Raw genomic sequence first — 14,845 nt, 5'->3', positions numbered from 1 at the left:
CTAGCTAGTTTGGTTGGAGTTAAATACCATCTATAAATCATTTTCATTATAACTTCTTTCAATGCCATACATGCCATGAATTTAATTCCTTCATTCCATAATTTTGACCATGAATCAAATTGGATATTATACCCAAAATCTTTCACCCATTTTATCATTACCTCTTTTACTTCTTCATCTTTTGTGTACCATTGTAATAATAAATTATATGTTTTTGACAAAATTTTACTTTTACTTTCCAACAATTTGGTTTCTAGCTTAGATCGAGAGAAGGTAAATGCCGTTTTTGTGAGCTCTGGCTTCCATCAAGGTGTTTCACTGTGCCAGAAGTGGTTTAGTCATGCTGGCCACTTGACCCGAAAAGCTGTCTGTGGACAAACACCGGTTCCCTCGGCCTGAAAGCAAGATGAGCACCGCATAGTTGCCTTTGACTGGACTTAACCGCCCAGGGGTCCTTTACCTTTTACCACAGTAGTTACTAGGATGACTGGTAGAATCAACATTTCACTGATTCAAAAATATTTAAGGTACTTTATCTTAACACTCTGAATACCAAAGCCTTTAATAGCTGCTGCATCTTTTTTATATCGGTAATAAAGGTCTGCTACTTAATATACAGAAGCTGGAAGACAACGAGGCTTAAGAAAATGTATAAAAAAGGAAATGAACTGATGAAAAGGAAGCTCAAGGAAGTGACAAATCAAGAATGAGGCCAAAGGATATTTCCTGTATCACTTGCCACTAGAAATTGCTCAAAAGTGTGTCGTGCCCCTAGTGCACATGCTAGCAGCTGTTGGTAAAACAGAGAACTTTTTCTCCCTCTCTCACCAAATTCATGGACATCCAATGAAGCTGACTGTTGCGAGATTCAGGACAGATAAAAGAAAGTACAGTGGTTCCTCTGGATGCGAACGGGATCAGTTCCGGAGCCCCGTTTGCAACCTGAAGCGAACACAACCCGCGTCTGTGTGTCTGTTCGTGTCGCGATTCGGCGCTTCCACGCATGCGCGTAAAGTCATTTTGAGCGTCTGCGCATGCGCGAGCAGCAAAACCCAGAAGTAACACGTTCCGTTAGTTCTGGGTCGCTGCGGAGCGCAACCCGAAAATGCTCAACCCGAAGCTACTTTAACCCGAGGTATGACTACTTCTTCACATACCGCATAGCCAAACTCTGGAAGTCACTCCCTCAGTAGGCAGTGATGGTCAACAACTTCAGTGACTTTAAAAGAGGATTAGACAAATTCATGGAGGAGAGGGCTATCAACGGTGACTAGCCATGATGGCTATGCTCTGCCTCCACAGTTGGAGGCAGCAATGCTTCTGAATACCAGTTGCTGGAAATCACTGGAGGGGAGAGTGCCCTTGTGCTCAGGTTCTGCTCCCTGGTTTTCCACAGGAATCTGGCTGGCCAATGTGAGAACAGGATGCTGTACTAAGATGCACCACTGGCCTGATCCAGCAGGCTATTCTTACGTTATTGTATCAACCATGACCCATCTTCACACATTGCACATTCACTATGAATTTAGTTCACTTATCTTAAAGAACTCACTTGCCTGCTTGTAACAATGTACAAATTCAGCACAACAACCCAAATTCTGAGCAGAGGATAATACTGTTAAAATTAAACTATCTCAAGTTAAAGATTCTCAAAGAATCTGAAGGATGATAGTACGGAGAGAAGTAAAGACATGGAAACAGGGAACAAGTAAGCAAAAAAGAATACCATCACAGAAAAAGTGACCAGGGGATTGTGCAGACCACAGCCTTCCTCTCACTTCTGAGTCTTTGTCAAGCTTTGGCCACATCCAAGATTTTCTCTTAAAATATTATTTAAAATTTTGTGTCCCTGTCTTCAGCTGCAAGGGGGCAAGTGACACAAAATTTTATATAATAGAAATAATATTCATTATAAAATATTATTTAAAATTTTGTGTCTCTTGCCACCTTGAAGCTGAAGATAGCTTATGATATTATGCTATTCATCTTTAAAAAACACTCATAATAAAATAAACTGGAGAAACTGGCAGTATTAAAACATTCTCAGAAGTCAGCAGCCAGGCTTTCTGTGGAACAAAAAATGCTTTATGATCTTTATGAAAAAAGAAAAGGGAAGGGCCATAACCCTGTGGAAGAACACATACTTTACATGCAAATGGTCTGAAGTTCAACCCCCAGCATATACAGGAAGAGCTAGGATGGACTCCTGCCTTAAAACCTGAAGAGCTACCACCAGCCAGTGTCAACAATACACACAGTTGAAATATTTTCCTCAGCTCTGACCCCAATGTATCTGTGGTAGTTTCCTATAAGGCCTTCTCCTTGGGATAATGGCAGTATCGCTGACTTACATATTATGTGTGCATTACATTTCAGGGGGAACACATAAATCCAAAATAGTCGAACAACCCTTTAAAACTGAGAAATGGCCCATAAAAATCATGGTGCAGCACTTACCAGCTATGGTACTTAGCCTTCCTCTTCAGTGCTTGATGTTGTTCCATGAAGTGATGGGAGTGGCTTGGGTGTATGATGGCGACTTGCATGTGAAGTGGTTGGCTCTGATTTAGCTTCAGAAGTAGATTGCATGGGCTCGTTTGCTGCTGTGTTATTTTTTGCGAGAAACATGGTAATTAGCAACTGTCACCGTTATCTCTTGAGCTGCTCAAACATTTCTTGATAAAGACTGAAAGTGTCTGTAACACCATGTGTGATTTTGAGGCTTCGTTCCAGAAAGGGATCATCAAAGTCAGCAATCAAATCATTTAGGTGCTTTGCTGTTTGGAAGACTTGAGTGAATTCAAGCAGATTTCAACTTATAAAAGCACATAGTTAAATTACGGAACAGAAGTGGTAATGGCCACTGGCTTAGATGACTTTAAAAGAGAATTAGACAAACTCATGGAGGGCACAGCTGTCAATGGCTACTAGCCATGGTGACTATGCTCTACTTCCAGTCAGAGGCTTCTGAATACCAGCTGCTGGAAACCACAAGAGGAGTGTTCTTGTGTTCGAATCCTGCTTGCTGGTTTCCCACAGGCAACTGTTTGGCCACTGTGAGAACAGGATGCTCTTCATTAGTCAATGTTTGTCCAAGACCCCCAATTATTCAACTACTTCCTTGACGCCAACAAAGCAATCAACCCCCGCTTGCCTGAATATCTGGACAATATGTTCCACTTTGTTGTTGAGCATTGGAAAACACTCAAAGCCATTCCGACATTATTTTCACAAGTTTCACCAGCATGCATTCACTGATCACTCAATGTAAGTGATGCAACTAGCCTTGTTTAAGTTGCCTTGAATCTGCGAAACACAACTCAGTCGAGAGGTTGGATAATGGAGGTCATATTGGGGGAGAAGAGAAAGACAATTTCAACACTGTTAAGGACAAAGTGGGTTGCCTCAGGGTGGCTAGGAGCACTGTCCAAAATCAGTAACAGTTTAAAGTCCAGTTGTTTCTTTTCAAGGTAGAACTTCACCATGGGAATGAAGCACTTGAGGAACCAATCCAAAAATGCTGCTGCAGTCATCCAAGTCTCTTTACTTGAACACAGGAAGGTTATTTTTGTTCTTGCCTTTGGGGGTTTTCTGACCTGTACAGCAAACCTGATTTATTAAATGCTCAACTGTATTGCCACACCATCTTTAGCTGCTTTGAAGTCAGGGATTTGTTTTCCCGTTTTGGAGATGTAAGTCTGGTCAGGCATTCCTCCCTCCCAAAAGAGGCCCATCTTGTCAGCATTAGAAACCTGCTCAGGAAAATATCCCTTTTCGTCTATCAGCTTCTTTAATTGCTCAGGGTAGGCTTTTGCTGCCTCTTTGTCTGCAGATGCAGCTCCACCAATCACGTCCACATTTTTGAGGTTGAAGTGGTGCCTAAAACTGTCACACCAACCATGGCTGGCTTTGAATTCCTTCCCAGGCTGCCCATCCATAGCAGAAGGTTTGAAGAGTGCCTACATACAGGTTGAGAGTCTTTTGTCTCAACATGACAGGCACATGTTTACAGTTCATGTCTTCCAGCCATAATGCCTCTGCAGTCTTCACTAAAGCCTTGCAACACCTGCTGTCACAGCCTCACAGGTTTCTCTCTTGAACCTTGATGGCACAGATGCTGGATTCATTGCAGCTATATTTCCACGCCACACTGGAGACCGACATGCCATCCTCTCAAGCAGCTCAACGCAGCCACATTTCTTGCAGTGTTGGAACCAATCATTGTCTCCAATGTTGCACACCAGTGGAGGGACCTGGCTTGCATTTCATGGCCATGTTTTTTAATCTCCAAGGCCGCACACACCCTCCAGCTGCACCTCTACACTCTCTCCCAAGGCTGCTGAATTCACCCTGCACCTCCAAACACTCCCCCAAGGTGAGTGCAATGGTGCAATGGGTTTGTTGACTTTCCCGTTGGATGCCCACCTTTTTACAGACAAGCGCATAAAGTTGAAATTCTGTATGTTAAATGTGCATAAGCTGCAACTTGACTGTATAAACTCTGCTCATTGCTAAAGCAGTGCTTGCTTTGAGTGACAAAGTCACATTGAGACAGAGGCACAACTCACAGAGCAAGAAGGATAAAGGGCTCATAAAAGGAGATATGAGCTAAATTGCATAGGTTCCAAACCAGATAAGGCTATAAAGCTAAGAATCTGCACTATGAACCGAGTCTAGAAACTATATAAACAGTGCAATTAGACATACGCTCCTTTAAAATGAACAGCAAAGTACAATTCCTTGTGTTGCTTATAAACTTGGAGACATGAGAACTATATGTAGCCCAGGGATGAGAGGTTGCAATAAATAGACTGATAATTTATTTCTCTAATTATTTGAAGATGGTGTCAAAACACTTTATTCCAGTTATTTATTCCGAACTCTTGGGATACAGCAACTTGGAAATCTTCCTCCAAAAGAGGTTTATCAAAAAAAGAAAGCCAGATACAGGTCAGTAGCTGGTCATGAACTTACCTTTTTCTCTTTTTTTAGTAGGGAGCCATTCAACACCCTGAATGAGGTTACATAAACCCAGCTATTCAGTGATCCCAATGCTGTATTCCCCTGGTACCCAGACATGTGTTATCTTAAGGGATTTCCCCTTTCTTGCTCCAACTGACAACTTAAATGCAAATTCCCAGTAAGCAGACATGGCCACTATGAATGTGGCTGCTATATACGTAGCAAGGGGAAACTCTCTCTCTATTGAAGCAAATATAGATTGACTACCCTAGATATACAAAGTAACTGATTTAAGAGGGGACTGACAGGGCCGGCACCAAGCCTGCACTATTCTGCTACACACTGAACAGAAACAAGGATAAATTAAGACACAGTACACAGTACAATTAAGTACTGTCCCAAGTCTCAAACCTAGGAAGGTTATGCTTTACATACAGTAGACTCACAAGACATGAGGTGTCCTACCAAAGAATCCACACAAAAGCAGTCACTAAGTATGCCATGCTGACTGCCCATCCCCAAATGTCCTTTCCTTTCTGGGAGTGAAGGAGTCAACCAAGATGAGACTCAGACAGGCTCTAACAATAATTGTGTACATGGTTACCAAAAGCTCTCAATGTGTGAAAATGCAGGAAGCTATGGAAGTTGCTCTGAAGGAACGGTTTCCGGCTGGGTAAGCCAACTGTTTCTGCTCATAGGAGCTAGCAGGAACTAAAAACCAAGGACTGGTGGTAGTGCATTCAGTTCCTTGCATTTCAGGCTAGCAATTCAAAATGTTAGACTTAAAGAGGGTTTGCTCAGTCTTACCTAAGATTGGCAAGATGAAAGAACAATGCAGGACATGATTTCTCTCCCTGCTTTTTGACACAATTCATAACTCAAGCTAGAAATGTAGAATGTTTAAAATCATAGCAGTTCTTTGTAATAACATTCAGTGTATTCAAAATTCAAAGAATGCCCTGCAGCTGGCAGAACCACTCTTTTCTAATGTATGTGTTTTATGGTCTGACCCTCTCTATTGCTGCTCAGAAGTTCCACCACGTTTAGTGTATATTTAAGTGTATACAGAACTTCAGAAAAACATGGTGAGAACTCATTTGTAGAACAGTTGGAAGTCTTGTAACTTGAACACAGCATGTTACTCAGTTGTTTTAAATAAAACTTTTTTGCACCATTGCGAAAGTGTGCTTTACTTATTTATCAACAAAAATCTTTATATACTGCTATTCATTAAAATTCAGAGTAGTTTACAACATGCATATATAAAACCATACAAGAAAAACCACATAAAAAGTTATAATCAGAGACCCACTAACTATTAGCAAAAGATCTTTTCTTCATTGCTACTATAAGGTTGGTGACACAGAAAGGTTTTCAACAGGTGCTTAACTTTTAAAACAGAAAGTGCCTGCTAAGCATCTATTCAATGGTAAGTTCACAAGACTGGGCCAATAAAACAAAAGGCTCAGTTTCTAGTTGCTGTCAAATGAGCCTCATCAACTCAGGGGATAACCAACTACACTCCTGCAGATAATTTCAGTGATTGACCGCAGCCACCACAGATGCTTTAACAATGGTGTCACATGTTGTTGGCCATGTGGCCCCATGAACAGTCTTGCTGCTGCATTCTGCTCCAATTGGAATTTCTGAACGAAGCCCAATCACATTTCCACACAGAGCATGTTGCAGTATCAGGCTATCCCTGTGCAACAATGGCCATAGCTTGCAACCCAGGCAGAACTGGTAAAAGGCACTTCTAGTCACAGAGGACATTTGAGCATCTAGTGATGGAGATGTATCTGGGAGCTCCCAAGCTATGCACCTGCTCCTTCAGAGGGAGTACAACCCTATGGAGAACAGATAACTTTCCAGTCTCCTAGGTAGGGGAATCACCCACTCCAAGAGCCTCTCCTTCCAGGATTCAAATACAGTTTATTGGCCCATATCCAGTCCAACAGTTCATTCAGACACCAATCCAGAGTTTTCACAACTTCTCCAGATTCAAATGCTGTGAGAAACATAGGCGCATGTGTGTGTGTGTGTGTTTGTGTGTCACAGGTTCTAAATGAACGATCTTACATACCCAAAATCTGATTTAAGCATGACCCTTGGTTAGTATTATTTATTAAATTTGTATACAACCCTATTATACCCACTTTCCCAGAAACTGGAAGCAGATACTGCACCTGAGACACAGTTTCTAGCTAGCCTATTAAAACAGGTCTCAGTACAAACTGCCATAGAACACATGCTTCATGTGAACATGTAGTTTTCTTCATTTCTGTAATAAAAATGCCTGGATAAGGAATGTCCAAAATGCATAGTTTTCTCACCTATTGTAAATATTTAATATTTGGGCTTTTAACAAAAATTATATGTTTGCATATAAAATTCAAAATGGAAAAGGTCAAAAGGCATGAAGTGAATCAAATATTAAAAACAATGTGTTCACTGAACTTATACAAAGTCCGAGATATTAATTCATTCACTGAATAAATTTAGATCACGTCAAAAAATACCTATACAGTGGTACTAATGCAGTATTATGGTGAGACTGGACTTCATGGATGGCCAGTAAAAAAAAAATAGTTGTCTACCAAGGTCATCCAGATACCTCACAAGGTTGTTGAGGAATAAAAGAAAATTTGTACAATGAAGTGATTGTCACCAGTAGACAACGGCAGTAGTAATCAGTAAGCATTTGTCAGCGTTGCATACAAGTGAAACAGAGCAAATCAAAACACAATAATAGGGCAGCAAGTTTACTCACTAGTAAGTGTATGTAGGATAGACTTGAAGGCTACTAAATTCTGCAAGTCTAACTTCTAAATAAACTGACATATGATCAAGCTACAAGAAGAAAAGCAGCAAAACACAATAAATCATAACCAAACTAAGTGGCAATAATGGCCAGAACATCTTAAGATGTAAAAAGTAGTACAACTACTAAACACACTTCAATTTCAAGCATCAGTTCCAGAAATAAGTTATACACACAGTAAACTGGACCAGGATTCATGGCTTTTATATAAAGCACCAGAATGTGGCCTTAATTAGAAATTCTGTGTTTCTTTTTTGTTTTACCACACACACACACACACACACACACACACACAGCATGCCAAATTCAGAGGGTTGCACCCCTGTGAAACCCCTCCCCCCACTAAACTATAGAAGAAACACAGTTTCAGGCTGCTGTGAATGCAGTTAAATAAGGAGGATCAAATAGGTGGCAGATCCCCTTCTTACCTGGCCCTGCGGCTTATCGAAGGCTAGATACGGGAGTCTCATCCCTATCCCCCACCAAACAACTGGGGGCCACAACTTACCCTTCTGCTCCTAATTCCTGCCACTTCCACCCCTGTCCTGGGGCTTCCCCCTTGATCTGAATATGAAGCTCGGCAAAGAAGACCATTTTGGGGGGGGGGGGTGTGACAGGCCTGCCCTCGTGCCATCTTTTATTAATTAGGATGCATTGGAATGGGGGTGAAGGAAACTCGCCTTCCAGCCCCGGAAGAGAGTAAGCAGCTGTCTTAGCCTGGAAACCTCAACGAAAGCAGCCAGTAAGGCCGGCGCTGTACCCCTCCTTTCTTGAATGCGAAGAGGAAATTCGGCTACTGAAACCAGGGGAGTTAATTTCGAGACACGAAGTGTGCGTGTCCCTGCGGAAATCATCCTGGGCTTCCAAAGCCGCCAAGAAAGAAAAGGAAAGGAAAGGAAAGGAAAAAGGAAAGGAAAGGAAAGGAAAGGAAAGGAAAGGAAAGGAAGGACAGGACGCCAGCTCCGAGTTAGATTAACTCCCCGTCCCCTCGAGGAAAAGAAGAGGAAGGGAAAGGGAAAGGCACTTTTGCTTCCCTCCGTCCCTTCCTGGAGCGGGGAGTCGCCTGACTCTGCCAGCCTCGAGCGTTCCTCTCGGCCACGCCAAGGAGGGCAGGGCAGGCGGGAAGAGGCAGCCGAAGGAGCCTCTGTGCCGCTCCAGGCCATCCTTCTCCCCCTTTCCCCACTGCGGGCGACGCCAGAGGCAAGCGCGGCCCAGCCCAAGAACCTCGCCCTGAGGCGAGACTCCAGCCCAAGCGGACGCGCACCGGGACCGAGCAGGCCGCGGCCTGGGTTCCGCTCTGGGGAGGGGCCGCTCAGCAGCGGCAGCAGGGCGCGCCCGGCAGAGGAGCCCCGTCGACCCGCCTCACCTGGCCGTGGGGCTCCGCTCCTGGGAAGCCTCGCACGTAGCCGTTCTTCAGGCCGTGGTGCCCGGTGAGGCTGCAGCCGTTGGCGCGGGGCTCCCCGCTCAGCTTCCCGGCGCCGCGCTCCATCTTGCCGGCTCAGTCAGTCAGTCAGTCAGCGGCCAACAGCCGAGAAACCAACCACCGCCCGTCCCTGCCTTGGTAATATCGCACCGGAAACGCAGCCGGAAGCGCCCGCCAATGACAGGCGGGAACGTAAGATGGGGGCGGGGTCGGAGCGTATTACTACACTGACACGGTGGGGCGGGGTGGTGCGCAGAGTGGAAACGCCCTCGAAAGGCAAGCCGGGCGGCGGGACCCAGATGCCTAAGCTCGGCGGCTCCGCGCCCCGAGATTCGAGAGGGCCAATCCCGAAGAAGGCGGTGTCGGTTTCGGGGCGGGGTTAAGCGGATGGACGGTCCAATCGTAGCGGAGAGGGGGCGGGACTAGTACGAATCGCCCCGTGAAGGAGGAGCGCCGGCTTCTGCCGGCGAGGCGGAGCCAAAAAAAGCCGCTGAGGTGGTTCGAGCCCGGCCTTAGCAGGTGGGATTCGGTGTGGCGTTGCCACAGAACGATGCATTGAATTTAAAGCCCGTTTGGCCTTTGATCTCTTTCCTACTGGAATGTTTATATTTGAAATAAGCTAATTTCACCTTGACAAACCTAGACAGCATCTTAAAAAGCAGAGACATCACCTTTCCGTATAGTTAAAGCCATGGTTTTCCCAGCAGTGATGTATGGAAGTGAGAGCTGGACCATAAAGAAGGCTGATCGCGGAAGAATTGATGCTTTTGAATTATGGTGCTGGAGGAGACTCTTGAGAGTCCCATGGACTGCAAGAAGATCAAACCTATCCATTCTTAAGAAAATCAGCCCTGAGTGCTCACTGGAAGGACAGATCCTGAAGCTGAGGCTCCAATACTTTGGCCACCTCATGAGAAGAGAAGACTCCCTGGAAAAGACCCTGATGTTGGGAAAGATGGAGGGCACAAGGAGAAGGGGACGACAGAGGACGAGATGGTGGACAGTGTTCTCGAAGCTACCAGCATGAGTTTGACCAAACTGCGGGAGGCAGTGGAAGACAGGAGTGCCTGGCGTGCTCTGGTCCATGGGGTCACGGACACGACTAAACAACAACAAAATTTCCCCTTTCCTGACTGAGATTGCGGTTGCCAAGACGACGCTGCCACCTGAAATGACTTTTCTGTTTCACGCTCTTCGGAATGGATCCCGGACAGGCGATTTGGCAAAGGGGAGCTGGAAGCTTTTGGTTTTTTTGAAGAAGCTTCTTCTTCTTCTTCTTCTTCTTCTTCTTCTTCTTCTTCTCATCAAAGCTTTTGAACAAGCGAACAGTCTGCGGGTGAGATGGGGTATTCCACACTTACACGTGTTATTAGGAACTGTATGTGTGGTTGCATTATTACAGAGGAGAAAGCCGGCTGGCCCACTCATGAGGCAGAGTGAAGCGGCCACCTTGGGCGACAGAACATTTATACACTGCTTGATTGTAAACAAACAAAGAAACCTCAAAGCAGAAGTGATCTCCTGATTATATGACTGTAAAATCCTTTATGCACTTTCTCTTTATCATGCCACAAATACGCATGCCATCCAAATCTGTTATCATGTCCTTCAAGATCTAACAAATCTGTATTTTCTAATTTAATCCAGTCCCGGATCCAAGCAATGCAAGCAGCTTCCTCATATAATTTAAAATCTGGAAAGGAGAAACCCCTGTCTTTAACGCCCATAAGTAATTTATATTTTATTCTTGGTTTCTTCCCTTTCCAGATACATTTTGCAATAGCCCTTTGCCATTTCTTGAAGCATGCTGCATTACTTATAACCGCTACTGACTGAAATAAAAATAACATTTTTGGCAATACACTCATCTTAATCACTGCAATTCTTCCTAACTATGATAAATCCATTCTTCCCCATATTTCTAAATTCCTTTTTATTTTGTTCCAATTTTTTCATAATTGTCTTAATAATGTTAATATTTTTGGTTGTCAACCAAATTCCTAGCTATTTAACTTTTTTATGGATCTCTATTGCTATATTCTGCTGTAGTTCTTTTTTATCATTTTTGATAGATTTTTCACTAACAACTTTGTTTTATTTTTATTCACTTAAAACCTGCCACTTGCCCAAATTCCTGTACTTTTTTCTAAAACTTTCGAAAGAGAGTTCTTAGGGTCCTTGACTGTAATTACAAGGTCATCTGCATATGCCTTTAATTTATATGTCTTTTTCCCCACCATAATTCCTCTAATGGTTTCATCTGCCCTGATATTTCTCATCAGGACTTCTAGAATCAAAATAAATAAGAAAGGTTATAATGGACATCCCAATCTTGTTCCTTTCTGTATCTTACAATTATCTGTTACCACCCGATTTACAATTAATTTGGCTTTTTGATCAGAATATGTTGCTTGAATCCCTTTCCTAAAATTTTCTCCAAAATTCATTTCTTCAAGGACTTTTTTCATAAATTCCCATGAGACATCAAACGCTTTTTCAGCATCTATAAATATCAATGCTGCCTGATTTTCATTTCTTACTTCCTTGTATTCTATAACATCTATGATATTTCTTATATTATCCTTCATTTTTCTCCCCAGAAGTAAACCTGCCTGATCGTGATGTATAGATTCCTCCAATATTGTTTCTATTCTATCACCCAATATATTAGCTAATAGGGTGTGCTCTGGCCTTATATCATGTTGAGAGAGAGAAAGAGAAAATTACTATAGAGTCTGCAGGAGAGTAAAGGTATTTCCTATCTCTTCCCTTTATCCGATTTGGGATGCGATGCATGCCAAGAGCAGAAATCAGTATGATTCTTATTGCTTGAGAAGCCAGTCTGGTCAGAGTAGCACATAGCAATGATGCCTCTGCCAAATATATGGCAGTCACTTCAGATGTCAAGAAGCGAAGATTTAAAGATTAGATGCCAGAAACAGGTGTGTGTTACTGGATGACAACAGAAAGGATAGGGACTCATACGGCCAGTTTTCAGCATGAGGCAAATATATGAACCCTGGTAGATCAAACCAAAGCCCTATCTACCCCAACATCCTGTTTCAACAGAAGCCAGCCAGATAACTATGGAAAGCCCACAAACAGGACACAAGGGCAACAGCCCTCTCCCTTTGATTGTTCCCTTTGCTGCCTCTGATCTTGGAGGTAGTGTGCAGTACAGCAATAATAATAATAATAATAATAATAATAATAAATTTATTACATACCTCGCCCATCTGACCGGGCCTCCCCAGCCACTCTGGGTGCCTCCCAACAGAATATTAAAAACACGGCAAAACATCAAACATTAAAAACTTCCCTAAACAGGGCTGCCTTCAGATGTTTTCTAAAAGTCAGATAATTGTTTATTTCCTTGATATCTGATGGGAGGGCATTCCACAGGACGGGCGCCACTACTGAGAATGCCCTCTGCCTGGTTCCCTGTAACCTCACTTCTCGCAGTGAGGGAACCCCTAGCAGCCCCTTGGAGGTGGATCTCAGCTGAATGATGGGGGTGGAGACGCTCCTTCAGGTATACTGGGCTTTAAAGGTTTAAAGGTCATTTAGAGCTTTAAAGGTCAGCACCAACACTTTGATTTGTCCTTGGAAACGTATTGGGAGCCAATTCATGTCTTTCAGGACCAGTGTTATGTGGTCTCGGTGGCCACTCTCAGTCACCCAGTCTAGCTGCCACATTCTAGATTAGTTGTAGTTTCCGGGTCCCCTTCAAAGGCAGCCCCACGCAGAGCGCATTGCAATAGTCCAAGCGGGTTATAACAAGAGCATGCACCACTCTGGCAAGACAGTCTGCGGGCAGGTAGGGTCTCAGCCTGCGTACCAAGTAGGGCTGGTAGACAGCTACTCAAAGTATAAACCCTGGGTAAATGGGCCTGAAACCCCAGGAATCTTGCACTGCTTAGAGATCGGGATGGTAGGCAATAATATGAATTCTACACCTCTATGAGACTAAAGATTCATAGAGAATATGCTCTCTAGACTCTTGCTGAATGGTCTGCAGGTGAGCAAAGTGTAAGACTGGTGGATTTGTAGCCAATTACATTGCATGATTTTAAATTTATTTTCTAATTGCTTTACACCCTCCAACATTTCTCTGATGAAAATAGGGATGTTCTTAATAATAATAATAATAATAATAATGGTTGTTGTTGTTGTTATTGTTGTTAATTTATACCCCACCCATCTGACTGGGTTGTCCCAGCCACCCTGGGTGGCTTCCAACATATGTAAAATAATAATAAAACATTAACCTTTTTTTTTTTAACTTCCCTATACCTTCAGATGTCTTCTAAAGGTTGTATAGTTAGTTATCTCCTTGGCTTGGGGGTTGCATAACTCCATACCCTCCAGCATTTCTCTGCTGAAAATAGGGACATCCTAATTCTAGGATCAAATCAGAAACTGGGATGGCTTCTGTAAATCCAGGACTGTACCTGGAAAATAGGGACACTTGGATGCTGTTTTGCAGATAAAGAGGTTTCAGTCAGAATAACCCCCCTTTCCCCTAGTTGCAGGCACAGCACTTTTGTCTCTCTGTTATATTCACTCCAACTTCCTGATGATGTCACTCTTGTGTGAATGTGTCTTAAAAACAATGCAAGAATTTAGTCTTACTTCCTGGTGCAGCATTTCCTGACTAAATGAAAACACGTAACCGCACGTAAAAGGAAGAGAGAGAAACTTATAAGTAGTGCACCACAAAGGACACAGGACAGACAAGCATCACGTAAGAATGAAAGGCAAGAGAAAATATTCTTCATTGTTTAGTCTTGTCTGAGGCTAGAAAAGGTTGAGGTTTGCCTACCATTAACTAATCAGAAGTATATGCAATAACAGAGATGTTCTGTATAACTCAACTGCTTGTGTACTGTTACCTATTTTTCTATGTCTTACGTGCACACACACACAAATGTTATTTTATGACAATAGCTACATTCAGTGTTTGAACAAAGTTTCTGCCATTGAAAACAAAATGGTTGGGGAGGATAAAATATGCAAGTCTGCAATATATTCAAGACTGATTTCCGTATTTATTTATTCCCCATCTCTCTGCCTTATATCCAGAGGCAGTTCACAACAAAATGTACAAATCCATTCAAGAAATAAAATCAATAAAATCAAAGCAACATTAGAAACAAAAAGGGTGAGAAAAGATCAAAGGAAACCGCTGCAAAATAGCATTACATTGGAGCATTGGTAGGATAAATCAAATGCCTTCAAAATGTCAGATCTAGCACTTTATAGGTCAATGCAAGCACTCTGAATTAAGGGTGAGAATATGGTATAAAATAGTACAGTGGTACCTTGGTTTATGAACTTAATTCATTCCAGAAGTCCGTTCTTAAACCGAAACCGTTCTTAAACTGAGGCGTGCTTTCCCTAACTCTCTCAGATTTACGTATCGGGTGCAAATCCTCCTTGCTGGCTGGTTCTTCCTTAGGAGAATATTTGGGAGAACCATGACCAACAGTAAACAGTGGCTCTGGCAATTCCAGTTCAGCCTCAGACGATGGCTTGGACGTTGCTTGTGTACCTCTCTCAATAACTGTGTCATCTGTACTAGAACTGTCAGTGGTGCTTTCAGTGTCACTCTCAATGTCAGAATCTACATCTGTGTTGGG

At 43.0% G+C, this 14,845-nt stretch overlaps 1 protein-coding gene across 2 annotated transcripts in view; it reads right to left on the bottom strand.

Moving 5' to 3' along the window:
* The window catches only part of SPTLC2 (serine palmitoyltransferase long chain base subunit 2), a 75,310-nt gene extending 60,703 nt beyond the window's left edge, over window positions 1–14,607 (bottom strand). Inside the window, exon 1 of one of the 2 annotated variants that reach the window (XM_081003842.1) lies at window positions 14,528–14,607. Coding sequence is in view for 1 of the 2 variants with exons in the window: in XM_081003841.1 (XP_080859967.1) it covers window positions 9,150–9,272 (123 nt within the window). In the remaining variant the exon portion in view is untranslated. Of the gene's footprint in view, window positions 1–9,149; window positions 9,364–14,527 lie in introns of those variants that run through there. The other variant, XM_081003841.1, reaches the window with a different exon arrangement.
* Between the last annotated feature and the right edge of the window lie 238 nt (window positions 14,608–14,845).

Source organism: Podarcis pityusensis, assembly GCF_964106645.2.
Source record: "Podarcis pityusensis genome assembly, chromosome: 1".
In the NCBI taxonomy this organism is placed as follows: domain Eukaryota; kingdom Metazoa; phylum Chordata; class Lepidosauria; order Squamata; family Lacertidae; genus Podarcis; species Podarcis pityusensis.
The sequence above is the reverse complement of the archived record's forward strand: the minus strand, read 5'-3'. Positions and strand labels throughout refer to the sequence as shown.